General features: G+C 45.9%; 1 protein-coding gene across 2 annotated transcripts in view; it reads left to right on the top strand.

The window, feature by feature from the left end:
* POLR3A (RNA polymerase III subunit A) overlaps nt 1–21,061 on the top strand; it is a 48,358-nt gene that overhangs the window by 20,172 nt on the left and 7,125 nt on the right. The window contains exons 12-24 of one of the 2 annotated variants that reach the window (XM_077746374.1): nt 534–603; nt 1,246–1,373; nt 1,701–1,839; nt 3,095–3,259; nt 5,371–5,543; nt 9,631–9,742; nt 10,766–10,884; nt 12,003–12,140; nt 13,935–14,105; nt 15,032–15,145; nt 20,102–20,188; nt 20,278–20,360; nt 20,891–21,061. In XM_077746374.1, coding sequence (XP_077602500.1) covers nt 534–603; nt 1,246–1,373; nt 1,701–1,839; nt 3,095–3,259; nt 5,371–5,543; nt 9,631–9,742; nt 10,766–10,884; nt 12,003–12,140; nt 13,935–14,105; nt 15,032–15,145; nt 20,102–20,188; nt 20,278–20,360; nt 20,891–21,061 — 1,670 coding nt within the window. The remainder of the gene's footprint in view (nt 1–533; nt 604–1,245; nt 1,374–1,700; nt 1,840–3,094; nt 3,260–5,370; nt 5,544–9,630; nt 9,743–10,765; nt 10,885–12,002; nt 12,141–13,934; nt 14,106–15,031; nt 15,146–20,101; nt 20,189–20,277; nt 20,361–20,890) is intronic. The other variant, XM_077746375.1, reaches the window with a different exon arrangement.

The raw sequence follows: 21,061 nt of genomic DNA, 5'->3' as shown, positions 1-21,061 counted from the left end.
ATGCATTGGACAGTAGCACCACTTTTTGCTCAGTGTAGGCACTCATTTACTTTTCATTAAATCCTGTTGTTAATTATTGGTAGGACTCTGTCTTCACCAAGAGTTCAGCAGTTCTGCCATCATTGTGAAGAGGCATGAAACTGATGGACCTCAAAGAGAACAGTGCTCCTCATCATTGATAGAAGTGGATTTTTGGGGAGTAAGGGAATTTATTAATAACTAAGAAGTCTTACACATACGGAGTTTTTTACAGGGATCTGAAACTTCACTCGGTATTTAGTGTTGGTAGGAACGTTTGGTGTCAGTTTAGCTGGTGTTTGGTCTCCCCTTACCAGATGAAGAAGCGACAGCTGGTGACAAGAGCTGGGATGGGGAGCCCTGGCTGCCATTTCTTGGCCCCGCATTTCAGCTCACCTGTTCTTTATTTACGTGTGGCAATTCCCAGCCTTTGTGGTACGGTTATTTTGGAATGCATCACACAGTCCAAAGAGTGTCACAGAATGCCTAACGCGTTGTGTTTATTTTTCCTTTAGACGAAAGCAAATCTTGTAACACCAAGGAATGGAGAACCACTGATTGCTGCTATTCAGGACTTTCTAACAGGTGTGTTTATGAGTTCACTTGAAAAGAGACTATGAAGCATTAGGATTCACAGTGATTTATGTAACAACTTAAAAGGCAATTTAATTTCGTGTGTTTAATTCTGTTGTTTGCTATGTTTTGATTGCGAACCTGCTCGAGATATTTGGGATTGACTGGTTATTCGTTGAATCAGTAAGCATTTGTTCAGCTCCTGATGTGCACTAGACATTTTTCTAAGCACTGGAGATACGACAGAGAGTCAGAGTCCCTTGTGAAGCTTAGATTCTAGTGAGAAGAGGGGCCAGCATGCAGCTGTATGTTTTAACTGTCTCTTTAGCAATAGTCCAGATTCATTTTAAAATTGAAATCTTTTGGGGTGCCTGGATGGCTCATTTGGTTAGACGTCTGACTTTGGTCAAGTCATGATCTTGCATTTTGTTAGTTCGAGCCATGCATCAGGCTCTGAGCTGACAGCTCGGAGCCTTGAGCCAGCTTCTAATTCTGTGTCCACCCCCCCACCCCACTCCCCTGCCTCATTTGTGATCTCTCTCTCAAAAATAAATAAATGTTTGCTTTAAAAGGCTTAAAAAAAATAACAAAATTGAAACCTTGTGGTTGTTTTGCAAGTTCACTCCTTTTTTGTGTTGTTTCCAACATTTGTAGGTGCTTATCTCCTCACTCTTAAGGACACTTTCTTTGACCGAGCCAAGGCCTGCCAGATCATTGCTTCAATATTGGTTGGCAAGGATGAGAAAATTAAAGTTCGCCTGCCACCACCTACAATATTAAAGGTTTGTGCTCGGAGCACCTGGGCGGCTCAATCAGTTAGGCATCTGACTCTTGGTTTCTGCCCAGGTCACGATCCCACAGGTAGTAAGATCAAGCCCCGCCTCGGCCTCTGCACCGACAGTGCAAAGCCTGCTTGGGATTCTCTCTCCCTTCTCTCTGGCCTTCCTCCGTGCGTGCGTGCACACTTTCTCTCTTTCTCTGAAAATAAGTAAACAGTTAACAAAATAAAGGTTTGTGTGGGAGCCGGCCATGCCGGAGACAGGTTTGCACGTGAGTCCTCTGCACACCAATCTCAGCCAGCTGATGCTGTGACTTGCTTCTTCCATCAGCCTGTCACCCTGTGGACGGGAAAGCAGATCTTCAGCGTCATCCTCAGACCCAGTGACGACAATCCAGTAAGGGCCAACCTCCGGACCAAGGGCAAGCAATATTGTGGCAAAGGAGAAGATCTCTGTGTCAATGATTCCTGTGAGTCAAAGCCACGGGATGGGAGCAGGCAGAAAGCAGGCGGCCAGTGACTGCCTTCACTTTGCAAGCAAATGCCATGTTTCTCTTAGGCAGGACGTCTGTTCTTCAGGGAAGCGTAGTTGGTGTGTCTCCTCTCAGCTGTGGCTCCCCATTTCTCTAAAAAGTAGAGACCGTGTAGATACATGATCCAGTGATTAGAATGTTCTTCTCCGGATGTGTTTTAAATGACTAGTTTTTGCGAATTAATGTGATTTGTTTTATTCTGCCACCCTCTCCCCCCCCCTTTTTTTTTGCCATAAGCAAGTATTTCATCACATAAGGCATATAATTATTTTATGTCCAAAAATGTGTTCATTGTCTAAAAGTGTAACAAGACTGTTTTTCTATTGCCTCCTGGTCAGCTGGTTTCTTATAACATGAAGATCAGGTATGACCGTGAGAGGATTTCAATGTTAAACCCTCGGAGTCATCCAGACTCATTCCACCCAAAGTACGGTCCACAGACCAACGCCATTTGGCCCGCGGCTGCTTTCTGTTGGGGGCTCCTTTGCTCACCCCAGACTGCTGACCAGCAGCTCGCCAGCAGGCTCCTCTGGGTGCCACTGGCTAGGAATGGGCTTTGCTATCAGGGCCTTGTGACAAGAAATGCATCTCCAGGACTCTGCACCGAAGAACTGAACCCACAGAGGCTCTGAAGGCCAAGATTCCTGTTTTGGAATGAAGAGTAAATGTTTTGAAGGACACCGATTTTTTTCTCAGGTTTAGAGCCGTTGCTCTGAAAATACACTCTCTGGTCTTCTAGGTGTTTTGGCTTACTTGTTTTAGGTTGTATTTTGTTTCTTCCTAGAGGGAATTCCATTTTGTTGGATAGGCTCTTCATGGTGGTGTCGTCACTTCCTCATGTGGAGAGAATGACAAAGTGCTTTGCAGTTTACAGAGTACTTTGTGGCATGTGATTTCATCAGGTCCTCACAGAGAGGACAGGTGCTCGGTGCTGCCGTTTATGGTTCACAGTTGAAAATGAGGGTCCTCTAGTACATTTCAGAGTTAGGACACTGTAAGGTTACCAACTGGGCTTTTCGTGCTTTTTAAAACTCTCTAGATTCCTCTTTTGTTCCCCTCAAAAAATTTGGAGAGCATTGTTCTTTGCTTTAATTTTCATAGAGGGCGCGTGCTTTCCCCACTGCCCCACGTTGGAACGAGGCTGAGGAGTAAGTAATCTTGTGGTTAAGTCCCGTCCTTGCCGCCCTTGCAGACGTCACCATACAGAACAGTGAGCTGATGAGCGGCAGCATGGACAAGGGCACGTTGGGATCGGGATCGAAGAACAATATTTTTTACATCTTGCTGCGGGACTGGGGGCAGAACGAAGCTGCCGACGCGATGTCACGGCTTGCCAGGCTGGCTCCCGTCTACCTCTGTGAGTACCTCCAGCCGCCTCGGTGCACGGCGGTGGTGGCTCAGCTTTCAGGGCTGTGCGTTAGTTTGTTCTTTTACCTTTGTTTCCTCCCCCAGCCCCCCCACACCACACACATACCGCGCACGGGAGAGGAGGCTTACTCCAGGCTGAGTCGTCTGTGACTTTCAGAATGAGATGAGCCCAGTACTGACTCGCCTCCTTTCAGATTTGAATTTGCTCTTGAATTCTTGTCTCAAAATGCCCAGTAGCTCCGCAATGCCAGTCTGATGGGGTTGTTAGACAAAGGCCCTCCGCAGGCTGCTTCCAAGGACTTGCGCTCCAACGGTGGCCCTCTGGGCCCTCGCAGCTCAGCTTTGCCAGGTTGCTCGGTATTTCCCTTCTCTCCTTGCACTGTTGTGCTTCCTGTGCTGGCCCATGCTCTGAGCATGCCATACGTGCAGTTTTTACGTGCCCAGAAACGTTTGGTTTCCACTCTTACATTTGATGGATTCTTTGGCTGGGTTTAGAACGCTGGATTGAATTTTATTTTTCCTCAGAATTTTGAAGGTATTGCTCTACTCTAGAGAGTTGCTGTGAGAGTGTATTTCTAATCTTCAAGCTTTTGTATTTGTCTTTCCGTTCTGGAAGCTTTGTGAATCCTCAATCTTTGTTGTTCTGGAAGTTCACTCTGGTAGACCCTTGGTATGAGTCTTTTTTCATTCATTGTGTTGGGCACTCTGTAAGCTCTCTTAATCTGCCACTGTATGTCCTTCTGGTGTGCAGATTTTCTTGTTTTTGTTTTGTTTGATAATTTTCTCACCTTAACTTTCTCTGTTCTTTTTGGAATTTCTGTTCATTACGTAAGTAGAGCCTCTAGATTGACTCTCTGGTTTTTCTTAACTTCTTTTCCCTATTGTCCATTTCTTTGTTTCTGGATTCACTTTATCTTTTTTTTTTTTTTAATGTCTGTTTATTTGGCTGGGGGAAGAGGCAGAGAGAGAAAGAGAATCCTAAGCAGGCTCTGACACTGTCAGCAGAGAGCCCAATAGAGGGATTCAATCCCTCAATCCCACAAACCGTGAGATCATGATCTGAGCTGAATTTTTTTTTTTTTAATCTGGTGGTCTCTGGCTATCCATTCATATTTTTGGGAGTGAGACACCAAACATTGATTGGAAATGGAGCCTGTTGGTTGATGGACTTCTTAGTTCTTGATTGAGCTGCAAGCCAACATTTTTATTGAGGAAGTACCAAATAGCCCTATCAGTAATACTTTTCTCTGGGGAAGCTTGGTTTCTCCAGGGACATATCTATTTCCGATCTCAGTTTCCCACCCAGCAGTTGCAACCTGCTTGTCAGAATTCTGGGATTTGGCCAGGGAAAGGGACTAAGGAATCACAATCATGGTTACACAGACCTCATGTCCTGCTTTACAGTCCTCCCCATCTGCCTGCACTTAGGATCCCTCAGTCCAGAGCTCTCTAGTTCCATTTCCTGGGGCGGCAACTCCCGTCTTACACAGGAAAATACTGATTTTCCACCAGGTTTCCTTATCACCAACACATACATTATCTCCAGCATCTGTAGAAGCTGGCAGTATAGTTTCTGAGCGTTTCCAGACTCACGGCGTCCTCATTTCCACAGCCACTCTTAGGTATCCCTTCCCCACCCTGCTAAGCCAGGTGCCTCTCATCTACCCGTTTTCTACATATGTTAGGGTTAGGATTATTGACCATGTGTAGTTCCCTCAAAGGTGGGGTTTTCCTGTGTTTAGGGATGATTTCTGAAGAAGGAAGGGGGTGTGGGCAGAAAGATACCTGAGATGATATCTTAGAACAAGAAGTCAGATGGCTCACTTTCCATTGCTGACTTTGTCCAGCTGCTCTTTGGTATTTGATATTGGTGAGCTTTATATTGTAGTTGGGGACAGTCCTTGCTCCCCATGGGGTTGTAATGTCTCTGACAGGTTTCAGTGAGTCTTGGGTCATTTTTATCTAACTCTCTACAGACTGATACACATTTTTATTTAATTGGGTCGATAAATTCTCTGAAAGTATAAATGGTTTCTATATAGTGGGTCGACTAACATTCATGACGCTCTCTTTCTGCTCTACTTGCCAACTATCCTACAGCAAACCGTGGATTCTCCATTGGGATTGGCGATGTCACACCTGGTCAAGGATTGCTAAAGGCCAAGTATGAGTTGCTGAATGCTGGCTATAAGAAATGTGATGAATACATTGAAGCCCTGAACACAGGAAAGCTCCAGCAGCAGCCTGGTTGCACAGCTGAGGAAACTCTGGAGGTGAGTCTGCTCTTCAGGTGGGTTAGCCACTTCATGCGCATGGGGCTGTGCCGCAAGCCTAAAGAGAAGGTAGCGGAAGGCAGGGGGACATAAAAGCAGTGGCCTTAGCCCAGGTCAGCCCTGTGCTGCCTGTGTGTGTTCTCGTGTGTTTAACAAGGGGAGGGGCCTTCGATCAGATCAGGTCCTTTGCGTCCCTAGCAGCTTTCACATTCTAGGTGGTGAAAACAGGGCCATCTGTTCACTCAACCACATGGGGCTGCTCTTGTTCCAGAGTCATGCTTGGGCCCCTTCTGTAACTGGTACTCACATGCTTGTGTGCTTTCTATTTCTAGCATCTTTCGAGTAGAGACTGGCAACCATAGCTCTTTAAATGGATGGTCTTTGATGGGGCACCTGGCTGGTTCAGTCGGTAAAACGTGCAGCTCTTGATCTCGGGGCTGTAGGTTTGAGCCCCACGTTGGATGTCATCCCCACAGAGATTATTTAAAAATAAAATCTTTAAAAAAATAAAAATCAGTGGATGGTCTTCCAAAGAGACTTGGGCACCGAAGAGGGAAAATTCATATCACATGCCTATCTGCTTCCCCTGTCACATTTGAAACTAGGTTAGCTGAGAACTTGCCCAGCAAGGGTCAAAATCAAAATGGTGACCAGCCTCTGGGAGCTCTGCATTCTCTCAGGCAGCCTGGGTCGGCAGTCTGACTGCACTAGGATTTTGCCTGGCTCTCTTCTGTCTCCCCTGCAGCCCAGGGCTCAGAGCTTTAACTCCCCTAAGTGTGGAAGAATGGATAAGCCATAAGAAATTTTCTGATGACATGCGTTTTTTGTGAAATAGGAAGAAAGCAGAGTTGTAGGCACTGTTCACCATTAGTTCATTCTTAATCTCACAGTCTTTTTTTTATAATTTATTTTTTTTCCTTAAATCCAAGTTAGTTAGCATATAGTATAATAATGATTTCAGTAATAGAATTTCATGATTCATCACTTGCATACAACACCCAGTGCTCATCCCAACAAGGACCCCCTCCTTGATGCCCGTTGCCCATTTAGCGCATCCCCCTACCCAACACCCCGCCAGCAACCATGTTTGTTCTCTGTATTTAAGTTTCTTATGGTTTATCTCCCTTACTATATTTTATTTTTGCTTCCCTTCACCTGTGTTTATCATTTTATTTCTTAAATTCCGCATATGAGCGAAATCATGATTTTTGTCTTTCTCTAACTTTTTAAAAAATTTTTTTTAATGTTTTTATTTATTTCTGAGGGAGAGAGAGACAGCGCAAGCAGGGGAGGGTCAGAGAGAAAGGGAGACACAGAATCTGAAACAGGCTCCAGGCTCTGAGCTGGCAGTCAGCACAGAGCCCAACGTAGGGCTCGAACCCATGAACTGCGAGATCATGACCTGAGCCGAAGTTGGACGCTTAACCAACTGAGCGCCCCAGGCGCCCCTGTCTTTCTCTGACCTATTTCAGTTAGCATAATACACTCAAGTTCCATCCACGTTGTTGCAAATGGCAAAAATTTCATTCTTTTTGATTGCCAAGTAATATTCCATTGTGTGTATATGTGTGTGTGTATATATATATATATACTATATCTTCTTTATTCATTAGTTGACGGACATTTGGGCTTTCTATACTTTGACTATTGTCTGTAGTGCTGCAATAAACATTGGGGTGCATGTGCCCCTTCAAATCAGCATTTTCATATCCTTTGGATAAAATATCCNACCTGAGCCGAAGTTGGACGCTTAACCAACTGAGCCACCCAGGCGCCCCTGTCTTTCTCTGACCTATTTCAGTTAGCATAATACACTCAAGTTCCATCCACGTTGTTGCAAATGGCAAAAATTTCATTCTTTTTGATTGCCAAGTAATATTCCATTGTGTGTATATGTGTGTGTGTATATATATATATATACTATATCTTCTTTATTCATTAGTTGACGGACATTTGGGCTTTCTATACTTTGACTATTGTCTGTAGTGCTGCAATAAACATTGGGGTGCATGTGCCCCTTCAAATCAGCATTTTCATATCCTTTGGATAAAATATCCAGTAGTGCAATTACTGGGTCATAGGGTAGTTCTATTTTTAATTTTTTGAGGAACCTCCATACTGTTTTCCAGAGTGGCTGCACCAGTTTGTATTCCTACCAGTAGTGCAAAAGGGTTCCCCTTTCTCCTCATCCTCACTAACATTTTGTTTCCTGAGTTGTTAATTTTAGCCATTCTGACAGGTGTGAGGTGATAGCTCACTATGGTTTTGATTTGTATTTCCCTCATGATTGACGTTGAGCTTCTTTTCATGTCTGTTAGCCATCTGGATGTCTCCTTTGGAAAAGTGTCTATTCATGTCTTTTGCCCATTTCTTCACTGGATTATTTGGGTTTTGGTATTGAATTTGGTTTCATATTGAATTAGATTTTGGATACTAACCCTTTATGTGGTATGCCATTTGGAAATACTTTCTCACATTCTGTCGGTTGCCTTTTAGTTTTTTTTATTGTTTCCTTCACCATGCAGAAGCTTTTTATCTTGATGAGGTCTTGGTAATTCATTTTTGCTTTTGTTTACCTTGCCTGTGGAGAAATGTCAAGTAAAAAGTTGCTGTGGCCAAGGTCTTTTTCCTGTTTTCTCCTCTAGGATTTTGATGGTTTTCTTGTCTTACATTTAGGTCTTTCATCCACTTCGAGTCTATTTTTGTGTATGGTAAGAAAGTGGGCTGGGTTCATTCTTCTGCATGTTGCTGCCCAGTTTTTCCAACACCATTTGCTGAAGAGACTGTCTTTATTCCATTGGATATTCTTTCCTGCTTTGTCTAAGATTAGTTGCCCATATGTTTGTGGGTCCATTTCTGGGTTCTCTGTTCTGTTCCATTGAAGTGAGTGTCTGTTTTTGTTCCAGTACCATATTGTCTGGATGATTACAGCTTCGTAATATAGCCTGAAGTCCGGATTGTGATGCCTCCAGCTTTGGTTTTCTTTTTCAACATTACTTTGACTATTTTGGGGTCTTTTCGGGTTCCACACAAATTTAGAATTGTTTGTTCTAGCTCTGTAAAGAATGCTGGTGTTATTTTGATAGAGATTTCATTGAACGTATGGGTTGCTTTGGGTAGTATTGACATTTTAACAATATTTGCTTTTCTGATCCATGAGCATAGAATGTTTTTCCATTTTTTGTGTGTCTTCAGTTTCTTTCATAAGTTTCTAACAGTTTTCAGTGTATAGATTTTTCACTTACTTGGTTAGGTTTCTCCCTAGGTATTTTATGAGTCTTGGTGCAATTGTAATGCGACCAAGTCCCTGATTTCTCTTTCTGCTGCTTCATTATTGGTGTATAGAAATGCAACCAATTTCTGTACATTGATTGTATGTCCTGTGACTTTGCTGAATTCATGAATTCATGAACTGAATAGCAGTTTTTTTATTAATCTCACTGAGTCTTCAGAGAGAGAGAGAAATGGGTGTGTCTTACTGGCACTTATCTAGAAATTTACTTGAGGCTCTAGCAGCACTTGTTTTTAGTGGAACCATGACTCGTAACTGATTCAGCACCCTCTCTGTGAGCTGAGAAAGGACACCTTGTAGATGAGCTCATGGACTAGAATATTCTTGTAGAGTCACCTCATCACACTTATGGGAATTCACATGTGTGCTTAGAAAATAAAAATAAGGGGTAAATTTTAGAACTGACATAAACAATTTTTTTACTACATAATCTACCATACCTTCTACTTCTTAAGTGTATTTAGGCTTATGTGTGCATATACAGCAATGTGTATACAGACATATTATTGTAGAGGGTGCTATACACAAAGCCATTTACTGTCTACCTTATGGGCCATTTAAAAGAGTTTTCAAGATTTTGTTACTCATCATTTTTACCTTAAACACTGATTGTAACCTTTCCTTCCTCAAAGATTAGGGTCTTTATAGATAAAGCATATTGATCTTCAAAGGCTCAAAAACCTTTTATGTATTGGAAATCTGACACCTGGCTTAAATTTTTTCAGATTTCATTAAATGTCAGGTTGAACTCTGGTAACCGGCAGAGCCCTCATGCACCTCGCTTTCTCCCACCAGGCTCTGATCCTGAAGGAGCTGTCTGTGATCCGTGACCACGCGGGCAGTGCCTGCCTCCGGGAGCTGGATAAGAGCAACAGCCCGCTCACCATGGCTCTGTGCGGCTCCAAAGGTGTGTACTCCTCCACCCACTGCTCGCGCTGTACTCTCTGTATGGGCTGGCAGGGCTTTACCCAGAAAATGCAGGAATAATTTCAGACCTTTCATTTATAAGGGCATATCTTGGGGGACCTGGGTGGCTCTGTTGGTTAAACATCTAACTCTTGGTTTCAGCTCAGGTCAAGATCTCGAGGTTTATAAGTTAGAGCCCTGTGTCAGGCTCCGCACTGACAGTGCAGAGCCTGCGTGGGATTCTCTCTCTTTCCTTTCTCTCTACCCCTACCCTGCTCGTGTCCTCTGTCTCTCTTTATCTCAAACAATAAATAAGCCTTAAGATACATATATGTAAGGGTATACGTTTTTAAATTATATGTATAGAAAGAAACAATTATTTACATTTTAGAAATTTAACTCTTTTGGAGAAATTGGAGTAATGTGTAGATTTCTGAGCTCAAGGATGCTTTAAGCAAATGTGATCCTATTTTAAAATACAATTTAAAAAAGGACTTTCTAAATTAATATATTTAGTGATGTGGCAAACACTTTAATTTCACAGTTGCCCAAGACCTAAAGCGTTAGATCTCATGGCACTGCACTCAGATTCAAAGCCTCCATGCCTGCATGCCTCTATTTCTGTAAACTTGTTTAACAGACTAAAGTCCAACTTTGCTGCCTCTCCCGCCACCACTTTCCCATTCCTGTGTCTTTGTTTCCCACTCTTCCACTCTCTTTGGAATTCCTCTCCTCATCCAGTTTGGTATCACATCGTAATGTCCTCCAAAAGTTCATCCTGGTTGCACACTCTCCCCTGCACGCCTTTCCTCCAGCCCCAAAGTGCTCACACTCCCTGCTGAGCCCTGCAGCTTTTGTTCTGTTACTGAGGGCTCCACCCTGTATTATTCCTGTTCTGGCTCTTTACTGTCCCTAGACCGTGAGCCTGCGCTATTGTATTCCTGTTTTATCCCACGGATCTGCTTGTACTTCAATTAATGTTAGTTCGGTAAACGAATGTGACATTCCTGACCTGTTTCCCCAGGTTCTTTCATTAACATATCACAGATGATTGCCTGTGTGGGACAGCAAGCCATCAGTGGCTCTCGAGTGCCAGACGGCTTTGAAAACAGGTCCTTGCCTCACTTTGAAAAGCACTCAAAGGTAAGTGGTAGCGCTTCAGACAGAACTTTGGAGGGCGACCGTGGGCAGCGCAGAAGAGGACAGGAGCCCTGTGCTGCCAACGGGGCACTCCCAGAGGGGGCGTGTGCGGGCGGGGCTGCTCCGGGCCTTTGTCCCCCGACCCTACAGGCCCCCGCAGGTCATGTGGGAGCCTTGTTAGATTCGCTGCTACAAAGATCAGTGCCCTCTTGTTTTCTCTCCAAGAGGGAGGATTTCAAGGTCCCTTCCAACAACGAAAATGTATAGAGACCTCATGTCTGATCAATGTGTGCTTTTTATGGGAGCACTGACATCAAAGTATGGGGGTTTTACAACAGTAATAATATGAACCACGCTAAAACGACAGGGAAGTAGATTCTCCTCTTGACTTCTCGTACTCAGCTTTTAAATGCCCTCTGGGTTGCAATGGCCCTGGTGGTTTGGGCACTGGGGTAAGCAGAAATAGGCAAACGTGTGCTAGGCTTTTTCTGGGACTCAGGGGCAGACAACTTCTAAATGTAGTCAGGGCACTTGGAGTTGGTTTGGTCACTCAGATTCTGGATTTGGAGTCAGCTCTTAATTCCCGTTAAAGCACAGGCACCCCACCTGCTCCTGTCCCACAGGACTGCGGGCTTTCTGTCCAGCCCCCTGCCGGAGAGCCAGGACTGCTCTGCTGGGAATATATGGGTATTCTCTGTATCATACAGTCCCAGGAACATTTTAGGGACTATGCCCAAGATTAGAATTCACCAGAAGTCAGAGAGCCAAGTGGTCACTGGAATGGTGCCTGTCTGTGCATGTCAGGCTCAGAGTTCTAAGGGAGCGTGACAGATTGAGAGGCGAGGCTGGGGGCATTCACACTGCTTGGCCCACTTTCCTGCCACTGGCCTCAGCACCAGCCCTGCCCGGGACTCACCCTCCTTGTCTCTGGGAAGGATGGTTTGTGCCAGCTTGTTTCTCCTTTAGGAAAGGGCGTGTAAAGCCTGCCCCTTCATGAGAGTACGTTGACCAGATATTTATAGTCTAAAGGTGGGGCATTTTGTGATATGAATGGGGTTTGAAGTTGTGGACCTTGAAGATTTTTTTTGTCTGGTTTTTCTTTTTTCTCCACCTCTCTTTAGCTCCCAGCTGCCAAAGGCTTTGTGGCTAATAGCTTTTATTCCGGTTTGACACCGACCGAGTTTTTCTTCCACACAATGGCTGGCCGGGAAGGTCTAGTCGACACAGCCGTAAAGACAGCTGAAACGGGATACATGCAGGTAATTTGAAGAAATGTAGGCCATTAGCGGCAGAGCAGGAGAGGGTTCTGAGGCTTTTGACTGCTGAGTGTTAACGTGTTTTGTACGTGAGCTGTAATGTGTCTCATCTTAGTATTTAAAAGGAATAATTGGGAAACGCGGAAGCCCTGGAAATAAACACCATAAAAAGTAATATGTTCACTTCATCCCGTGCGCCTTGAGTGATTCAGACCAGGCCAGGGCCACACTCACCAAAGCTGTACTGAGAACACGGACTGGAAGTGTATCCGGGGTGCATCCTTGAGCCTCACGGAGCCTCTGTTTACTAATCATGAAGATGTGGCTGACAGTACCTGTGTCCCAGTGATTGAGAGGACTCTGCTTCTCACTTGGCAACTATTACTGTAACTTGTTTGATTTTAACCAACTCCAAGACCTTACTCCAGTGCCTGCAGGACGGCCTGGGCACTTGGAGGGACGGCTCTTTCTCCATCATATGTGCAGCTCCAGGACAGTAGGCTCCAGGCGACAGGATGAAACTAGAGGGCTTCCTGTGCCCATGCTTCTCAGACCGTAATGGCAGAGAAGTAAGAACATCCCGACTTCATTCTTCCGTAAGACCACAAGCAGAGGATTTCCTTTCATTCCCTGATTATCGTTTTCTACTCTGCCTTCCATGACCTTTGTTTGCTTTTGCATTTTGTCAGTATTCTCATCTCCTTACAGCATCAGATAAAGTTAAATCTCCCAGTTGTTGGGCTGTGAACTTGCTGTGGCTTCGAGAATCCTTTGTCCCCACTGTGGATCCCAATTTAAGAAGCACAGCCCTTTGCGGGCTGGGAGAGCGGAACTGATATACCAGGGGTGTGAATGAGACAGCCAAAGCAAACCTGGTTGACGAGGGGGAGAGCAGACTGGAGTCCGTAGAAACAGCTTTTTCCATAAATACGTGTGTGTCCTCATCGATACTTCCCTTTTCATCATCTTTTGATGGGAAATTGCCCTTCAGTTTTGGAGCGTGCTGCTTTAGTCAGACACCCAACAGACTGTGAAATGCTTTTACCACTCTTGCCAGAATCTCTTTTGACTTTATTTTTTGACTTTACCTTTTTGAAGTCGTGAGTATGACTTTCCCAGAGCAGTGTGTTAACTTAGAACAAATTAGTTCTGGCACGAGGGATTTTTGTTTTGAAGTTGCCTGGAGGAAGATTTCGTTCTCTTTAATTCACTGCGCCACCATCACATTGCTGGCCGGAGTGCTCTGCTGTGGAAAGTTCTCCCTAAGCAGATGTGAGAAATGGCTGCTGCCTGCTGGTTCAGGCACAACGCTGTCCCTGTTCTCTCTTCTTCCCCCTCGGCCCCAGAAGGGGGTATGCACCTGAGATCCTCTGTAATTCATATTGAAGTCCCTCAACAGGGGTCTTGGATTCAGGTGTGTTTAGAAATGTAAAGCTGTTGCATTAATTTATACCTTAGGGAGAAAGAGAGGGAAGGCAAAACAGCCTAGGAAAACAGTTAGTGTTTACAGAGTCCTTCGAGGGTGATGGGCCTTAAATTGCATATATTCTAAAACACACTAAACCACTCAAAGTTGGGTGTATTCTGAATCCCACTGCACGGGCTTACAGCTCACTTTTGGGCTTGCTGTTCTGAGAGCCGGAGGTATTCTTTTTTAAGGGACTTCTAATAAAATATCTCGAATGATGAGATTGATGGTAACCTTGAAAGTTAGCATTGCAAATCTCACCCGCTGTACATGAGACTGGTCTTCTGAAAGTAGCAGAGCGTTTGTTTCCTCTCCTCCTTTTCCTCCAGAGAAGGCTTGTCAAGTCCCTTGAAGATCTTTGCTCACAGTACGATCTGACAGTCCGAAGCTCTACGGGTGATATTATACAGTTCATTTACGGGGGAGATGGCTTGGATCCTGCAGCTATGGAAGGAAAGGATGAACCTTTAGAGTTCAAAAGGGTCCTGGACAACATCAAAGTAAGATTTAGTATTATATCTGGGGTTGGCGCATTTCTGAGGACATGTGTTTACAATGGAGGTGTCCTTTGGAGTATCACACACAGTTAATGCTTTAGTTATATCTGTCCAGCCACTGGGTTAGTATTTTTCTTCTTGTGTTATCCTGCATAATTTTCCCACATTTGAAGGAAAAATATTTTTTCAATTTCAAAGTCTAGAATTGGTAGTAATCGAATGCTGACAGAAGAGGGCTTTGGTTTCTGTCTAGTGAAGTGTGTTACAGGCCAGTGTTAAAAGTCATGGCTGTTTAGAAGCAAACTTTAAGCTTTTACTAAAGCACATGCTTTAACTAGGGGTATATTTTAGAAAAACCTTTTTGAAAGGTAGTTTGACAATACTGATCTGAATTTAAATATGGGTGTCTTTTGACCCAGCAATTCCACCTACAGGAATTTGCCCAACAGAAATGATCTAAATGTACCAAGAATGTTTTTCTACCATCGTTTCTAGTAAAGGCAAACCTTCAGTAGAGTATAGGTCAAGCACATAACGAATTCCCATATATTAGGGTAATATGCAGCCATTAAAACTTTGGGGAAATCCCATGAGCTTTGGGGTAGGGGAGTAGTTTCCCTCCTGAATTGTTTGGGGTTTTTTAAAACAATGATATATAATTTCAGTGCAAATCTAGGATAGGGTGAAGGTTGAGAAGTAATGGAATGAGACCAACTGAATCACCCATAAGTCTTTGTATGAGATGGAGTGGGTTTATCCTGTCTTCATCTTCATACTAAAAGTAGAATGTAGAATATGCTTTGAAAGGAAAAAAAATCACATTCACTCTTAGAAAAGTTGTTTTGTCTCTTGTAATTCTTTCATTTAATCCTGCCCCCACCCTCAGTCAGCCCCATACACATCACGCTATTTTCCTTTTGATACTTGAGGCAGTCTTCCCGTGTCAGAGCGAGCCTGCGCTGAGTAAAAACGAGCTGATCCTGACCACAGAGTCCATCATGCAGAAGACCGAGTTTGTCTGCTGTCAGGACAGCTTCCTGCAGGTGAGCTCTGTGCGGGTGGGGACGCTCAGTGTGGCCATCAGCAGGAGATGGAGGCCACGTGCCAGCAGGTGGAGTTAGAAGCACGGGGCATGGGCTGCGGGGTGGAGAGTGTTTAAAGTGTTTCTTTGTTAAAAATTTAGGACTGGCCCAGGCAAAATCTCCCCAGCCAACATGAAGAATTTGTGCCGTGTCCTTCTTAGTGTAGGTTTCTCACGCAGGTGTCACCTGCTAGAAGAAAAATACTTCCTTCAGAGAACTGTTGTTTTTGCTTTGTTTTGTTTTGGTTTTTAATCTTGTCCTCCTATCAGCCCCTTTACCTACTTTCTCATATTGTAGACCAGCTCTTCCCACAGTCATTGTGAATCCTGGTGACTTAAGACTTCGTTTGCTTTTCAATTTTTATGTTTATTTTTGAGAGATAGAGCAAGAGCAGGGGAGGGGCACAAAGAGAGAGGAGACATAGAATCCGAATAGACTCCAGGCTCTGAGCTGTCAGCACACAGCTCCACGTGGGGCTCACATTCACTAGCTGTGAGATCGTGATCTGGGCTGAAGTCGAAAACTTAACCATCTAAGCCACTCAGGTGCCCCAAGACTTCATTTTTAAGTAATCTCTACACCCAGCTCAAGGCTGAAACCCACACCCTGGATATCAAGTCTGATGCTCTACTGCCTGAACCAGCCAGGCGCCCCTTGTGGTAGTGTTTTAAATTGCTCTTCCTGTTACCATAGCATGGATCAGTAGTTCCTACAGCCTCCTTTTTCCAGGGAGCTGTTACCGTGATAACCTCTTAAGGGTTTTTGAGTTTATGGGTTTTTTGTTCTTTGAATTTCACTGACCTGCTCAAGCAGCTCCTTCCTGTTTATTATCATGGTTATGATCAAAAGCAGAGGGATACAGAAACCAGTAAATGGTTGCCTTTGTGTGCCGATGGGTGATTCAAATGTAGCACAAAATTGGCAGGAATCCCTTTCAGTATATCAAAAATGACAACAGTGACATGAAACTTAAAGAATGTTCTAGTTAAGGAAGCTCTTGATTCTTTCATGTGTTGAGGTGTGATTTGCAGAAAAGAGACTCGTCCAGATTTTAATAAGGTTAAAATCCAGAATAAGGTTGAACTGGGTACCTTTGTTTGGCATTTTTCCCAAATGTTCTTCTCTTTTTTTTACTTTTTAATTTTTTTCCCCCCTGAGAGAGCGAGACAGTGTGAACAGGGGAGGGTCAGGGAGAGAGGGAGACACAGAATCTGAAACAGGCTCCAGGCTCTGAGCTGGCTGTCAGCACAGAGCCCAATGCAGGGCTCGAACCCACGAACCATGAGATCATGACCTGAGCTGAAGTCAGACACTTAACCAACTTAGCCACCCCGGTGCCCCTCTTTTTTTTTTTTATTTTTTTTTATTTTTTTTTATTTTTTTAAATATTTTTTTTATTTCTAGGAGAGAGAGACAGCATGAACAGGGGAGGGTCAGAGAGAGAGGGAGTCACAGACTGAAACAGGCTCCAGGCTCTGAGCTGGCAGTCAGCACATAGCCCGATGCGGGGCTCCAACCCACGAACCGCGAGATCATGACCTAAGCGAAAGTCGGACGCTTAACCAACTAAGCCACCCAGGCGCCCCAGCTCTTTTTTTTTTTTTTTTAAACAAATTAGAATTCTGGTTTGGTTTTTATGTATGGTATATCATATACACTTATTTACTATTCTGTTTATCCTCAAAGACCTTAACTGAGACAGGCTATGAGAAGTACAACAAGGTAACGCACCGAGCATGCTGGGAGTGCTAAGCATAAGGGGTGAACCTGGCAGCAGTGCAGCTGTTTGCCAGCCCCAGAGGCGATAAGCTTCTGCCTCACTTCTGGCACAGTTGGGTTCCCTGCTCATCACTCGGGCTCCTTTCTTGACTTTGACAGGGTTTAACGGGTGCCGGCTTGCCCAGCAGCATGTGCTTATTCAGTGAGCACTCCTAGCCTTCAGTAAGTGTCACACGCCCTGCAGATCCCGGGGACACAGAGATGACTGTGTCCTTGCCCTCTGCGGGCTCAGTCTAATGAGCTCAGGTCCAAAATCGACTGGCCGGAATCGATTTGTCTGAGCCCCCGATATGTCCTCCAGCCCCAGCCTGTGCCGGAGCTGAGGCCACAAGGCAGCTGCTGAGTGACGCAGAGCCCTGGCTGCACTAGAGGCCGCTGCCCGTGCCCACGGTTGTGCTGTGGACGGTGTGAAGACCTAACTGCCGCTTAACCGTGTGATTAATTGCCTGCCAGTTGCCATGGTGTGAGTTCTCTTTTAGGATGCATGGGGTCGTTCAGTTGAATTCTTAGTAGCTTATTTCAGTTTTCATTTCTACAAAATGAGCTTTTTTTTTTTTTTTTAATCTAACTTTGAGAATATCTGCCCTAACTTCCGTGTAAGGAAAGTCGTTCCTTTCGGCAAAATCACCAGAAGTGTGTCCATTTAGGTGGTAGCTGAAAGACCTCATTTGCGATGCCTCGGCTGAGGGATGGCTTTAGGTGTGTGTCTCTTTTCTCCTGCGCGCACAGTTCCTCGCGGGTGAAAATCCCTGAGTCTGCTCAGCCTTGGCCCTCCCTCCGGTTTCGCTGTGCCGGCGGGTGGGGCAGCCTTTAACAGCCGGCAAGCGAATGACAACATTTGGGCCAAGAAGGCTTTCAAGAGCTCTTCCTGAAGGACACAAGCACAGCTAGACATGTAGGCCACGGAGGGAATCACCAGCGTGAGAGAGGCGCTTCACGCTGAGCGATGTAGCAGGAAGATGAGGCAACAGCACGTATTCGTGCATTTGCACACTCCTGCCATTCAGCAGAGCCACGCCAGGAGCGGTGGCTCCCTGCCCTCCAGTCTAGTTCCCTGCTCTGGTTTGCAGGACTGACTATCTAAAAGTGTGGTCCCAGACTCCCAATTAGTAAGTAAACCTGGAGAGCTTTTTAAAAAGAGTTTCTTAAAAATTTTTAAGTTCTTGCAAATTAGCAAAAGTCCTTTCTGTGTAGAATGACGGTTGAAGGGCACAGTACCCTTCCTGTATTCCACACTTGGTCGAGGAGGAGGAGGAGGAGGGTTGGCGTGAGCAGCCATCGTGAGAAAGCTGCTTTCGTGAAAAAGGGGTGGCCAGAGGAGGATGATCTCAAGTAGCCCCTTGGTTAGCTGGGCTCCTAGGAGACAGAGACCCCAGTGGGCAAAAACAACATTGCAGAAACTGCTGCCCCAAAAGCAGTCTTCAGAGAAAGCATCTGACTTCGTGGACAGGCCTGTTGCCTTGGCCAAGCCCATGACCTCATGGAGCCCCTCAGTGCCCTTCACTCTAGGCTCTTCGTGTTAATGCCATGCCACCTCACAGGGAGGCCTCAATCCCTGGGCAGCTACTGCCTGAGAAGGGCCCATGGGCCGTGGATTGTGTGGATAGAAGCTAAGGCTATTTGAACATCAGAACATTAAGTATTAGGGGTTTTTTGCTTTCAGAAATGATAGGTGGTCTAATGATAGGTGGGAAGCTAGAGATTAATTTTTGCAAGGTTAGGATAGAATTGGGCTCTAGTAAGTGTCCGCTCTCTGTGGGTGCCCATAGGATTTTGTCTTTGCAAAAGTGAGTTCTGGTTATATCTGCTTTAAAATAGTTGTTTCAGACGGAACATTAGACGTTTTCAGCTATGTGATACAGACGGAGTAGATTTTGGGGCAGGCAGACTGTTATGTCCTTGGGGTCCCTCAGCCTGCCTCGAAATCAAGAAACAAGACTTCTTGAAGCCTCGCACCCACCTCAATATGCAGTGCCCCCTCGGCCTGTCCATGTGCGTGGGTCTGTCCTCAGCCAGCCACCCAGAGCAGCTGGGTGCCTACACTGACATTCAAGAGTGACATTTAAGCTCACTGCCACTTTTATTTGTCCACAGTCAGTGAGGGAAATCACATTTCTAAGAGGGCTGCTGAGGGAAGTGTGATCTATCCACTCTTTCCCATATTCTCAAAAATGCGCCTGGATCAAACTAGAGTAGCTAATCAGCAGCCCCCCCGGCCTGCATCACAGCAGCCTCTGAAGCATGGCTGTTACCGCCTGGCGTGGGCCATCGGCTCACCTGGGAAGTGCCCTAAGAGTCCAGACTTGACATGTGAGCGCCTGGGAGCCAGACTTTGATGGGTGTAGCTCTTGAAAGCTCATTACTCCTCTGTACATCCTCCCTGAGCGCCGGACAGTCCTGCTTCTAGGAGTGACCGCGGGGCGAATTTATTTCAGAGATCCACCACAAATCGTAGAACAGATGGGTTTTCCCCTTTGAGCGGTGGCCAGAAAACTTAGGCCTGTGGCCGGTCGCCCTGCCCTGTGCCTCTACCACATGATGTCCTTGTCACCTTCTTCCCTCCTCCTTGTAGACCTCATCCGGGGCCTTGAGTGCTATTCTGAAATGCAGAGGGGACAGCAGATACACAGATGTTTCGTTTCCAGCTTTGCTTTCCAGGAATCCTTACAGAGTCCTAATTGTTGGGAAGGGAAAGTGAGACCGCATGGGGGAGATGCAGAGGTGAGGGTCAGAGAGAGGAAGAGAAGCAGGGATTTGGGCGTGTTTTCTCTGAAATGGAGGCAAGCTGCAACTGCGTATTTGTGATGCACATAGTGTCTACAAAGCAGAGTTAGCTATTTCTTAAATTGATCATAAGTTTAGCAGAAAGCCTCAAAAATAAGTCTGTTTAGAGACTACAGGTTTATGTATGGCACCGTTGTAGCCATCCTGAGCTGCGTGGATGCAGGTGACGGGAGAGAAGGGAAGGCGGCAGTGTGGGACGCACTTGCTGCCCCAGGGCCTCGTGGAGCCAGCGCAGGGGGCAGAACGAGCCATCACGAAACCAGTGGGCACCTCACGTCACTGACGTTTGTAAAACAAACTGCCACCCAGATTCCCGAGAAATACGCAGCTCATGTTTGCTGTGTAATCTTTCAGGAAATAAAAAAATTCATTAAGGGTGTTTCTGAGAAGATCAAGAAAACCAGAGACAAATACGGCATCAATGATAATGGCACAACAGAGGTAACGAGCAGCCTTCCCCTACCGGCTCGGGCGCCCTGGTGGGCTCGTGTGCTGCCAGCCTGACCCGCACTTGGCTTCTGTCCTTCCAGCCCCGGGTGTTGTACCAGTTGGACCGGATCACCCCCACCCAGATCGAAAAGTTCCTGGAGACCTGTAGGGACAAGTACATGAGGTACACATGCTGGTTTTCTTTGCTGCCGGACAGTTGCATGGGCCTCCTGTCCTTCCTGTCTCCCACCGGGGTGACCTCCTGCGTCAGCACCACTTCCTGAGTGCCAGCGTCTGAGCGGGTCCTGTCCCCTCGTCTCTTAGGGGCTCCAGTGGGGAGGTAGTCCGGATGCTGCAAGCTGTGGAAATAATCGCAAAGATGTTTCCGAGTGGCCTCCCCTACCACGTGTTTGCCCGGTGCCAGCCTCTCTGTCCACCATCGGCACCATTTGTCAGCCGGGCTCTTGGATCGTCTGCGGGCAGTCGACATTTGGGCCCAGTCACCACAGGCTGACCACAAGGAGCCCTCTGACTCACACCCCCTCCTCACCCCCGTCTGCACCCCCAGCTGACCCATTGCAACCACAGCCCAGCTCGGAGCATATTCCCTCCTGACCCGATGACCCCTGCGTTCCTGTCTGTTGAAGGAGGAGAGAACCAGAACCGCCTCCCAGCAGTTTTGCCAGACCTTCCTTCCATACCCTTCCCTTCCAGGGCACAGATGGAGCCGGGTTCTGCGGTGGGTGCACTCTGTGCCCAGAGCATTGGTGAGCCAGGCACCCAGATGACCCTGAAGACCTTCCACTTTGCAGGCGTGGCCTCCATGAACATCACCCTGGGTGTGCCCCGGATCAAAGAGATCATCAACGCTTCCAAGGCCATCAG

The sequence above is a fragment of the Crocuta crocuta genome, unplaced genomic scaffold (assembly GCF_008692635.1).
Source record: "Crocuta crocuta isolate KB4526 unplaced genomic scaffold, BGI_CrCroc_1.0 scaffold28, whole genome shotgun sequence".
NCBI classification, from domain to species: Eukaryota; Metazoa; Chordata; class Mammalia; order Carnivora; family Hyaenidae; genus Crocuta; species Crocuta crocuta.
This window is presented reverse-complemented; position numbering and strand designations above follow the sequence as displayed.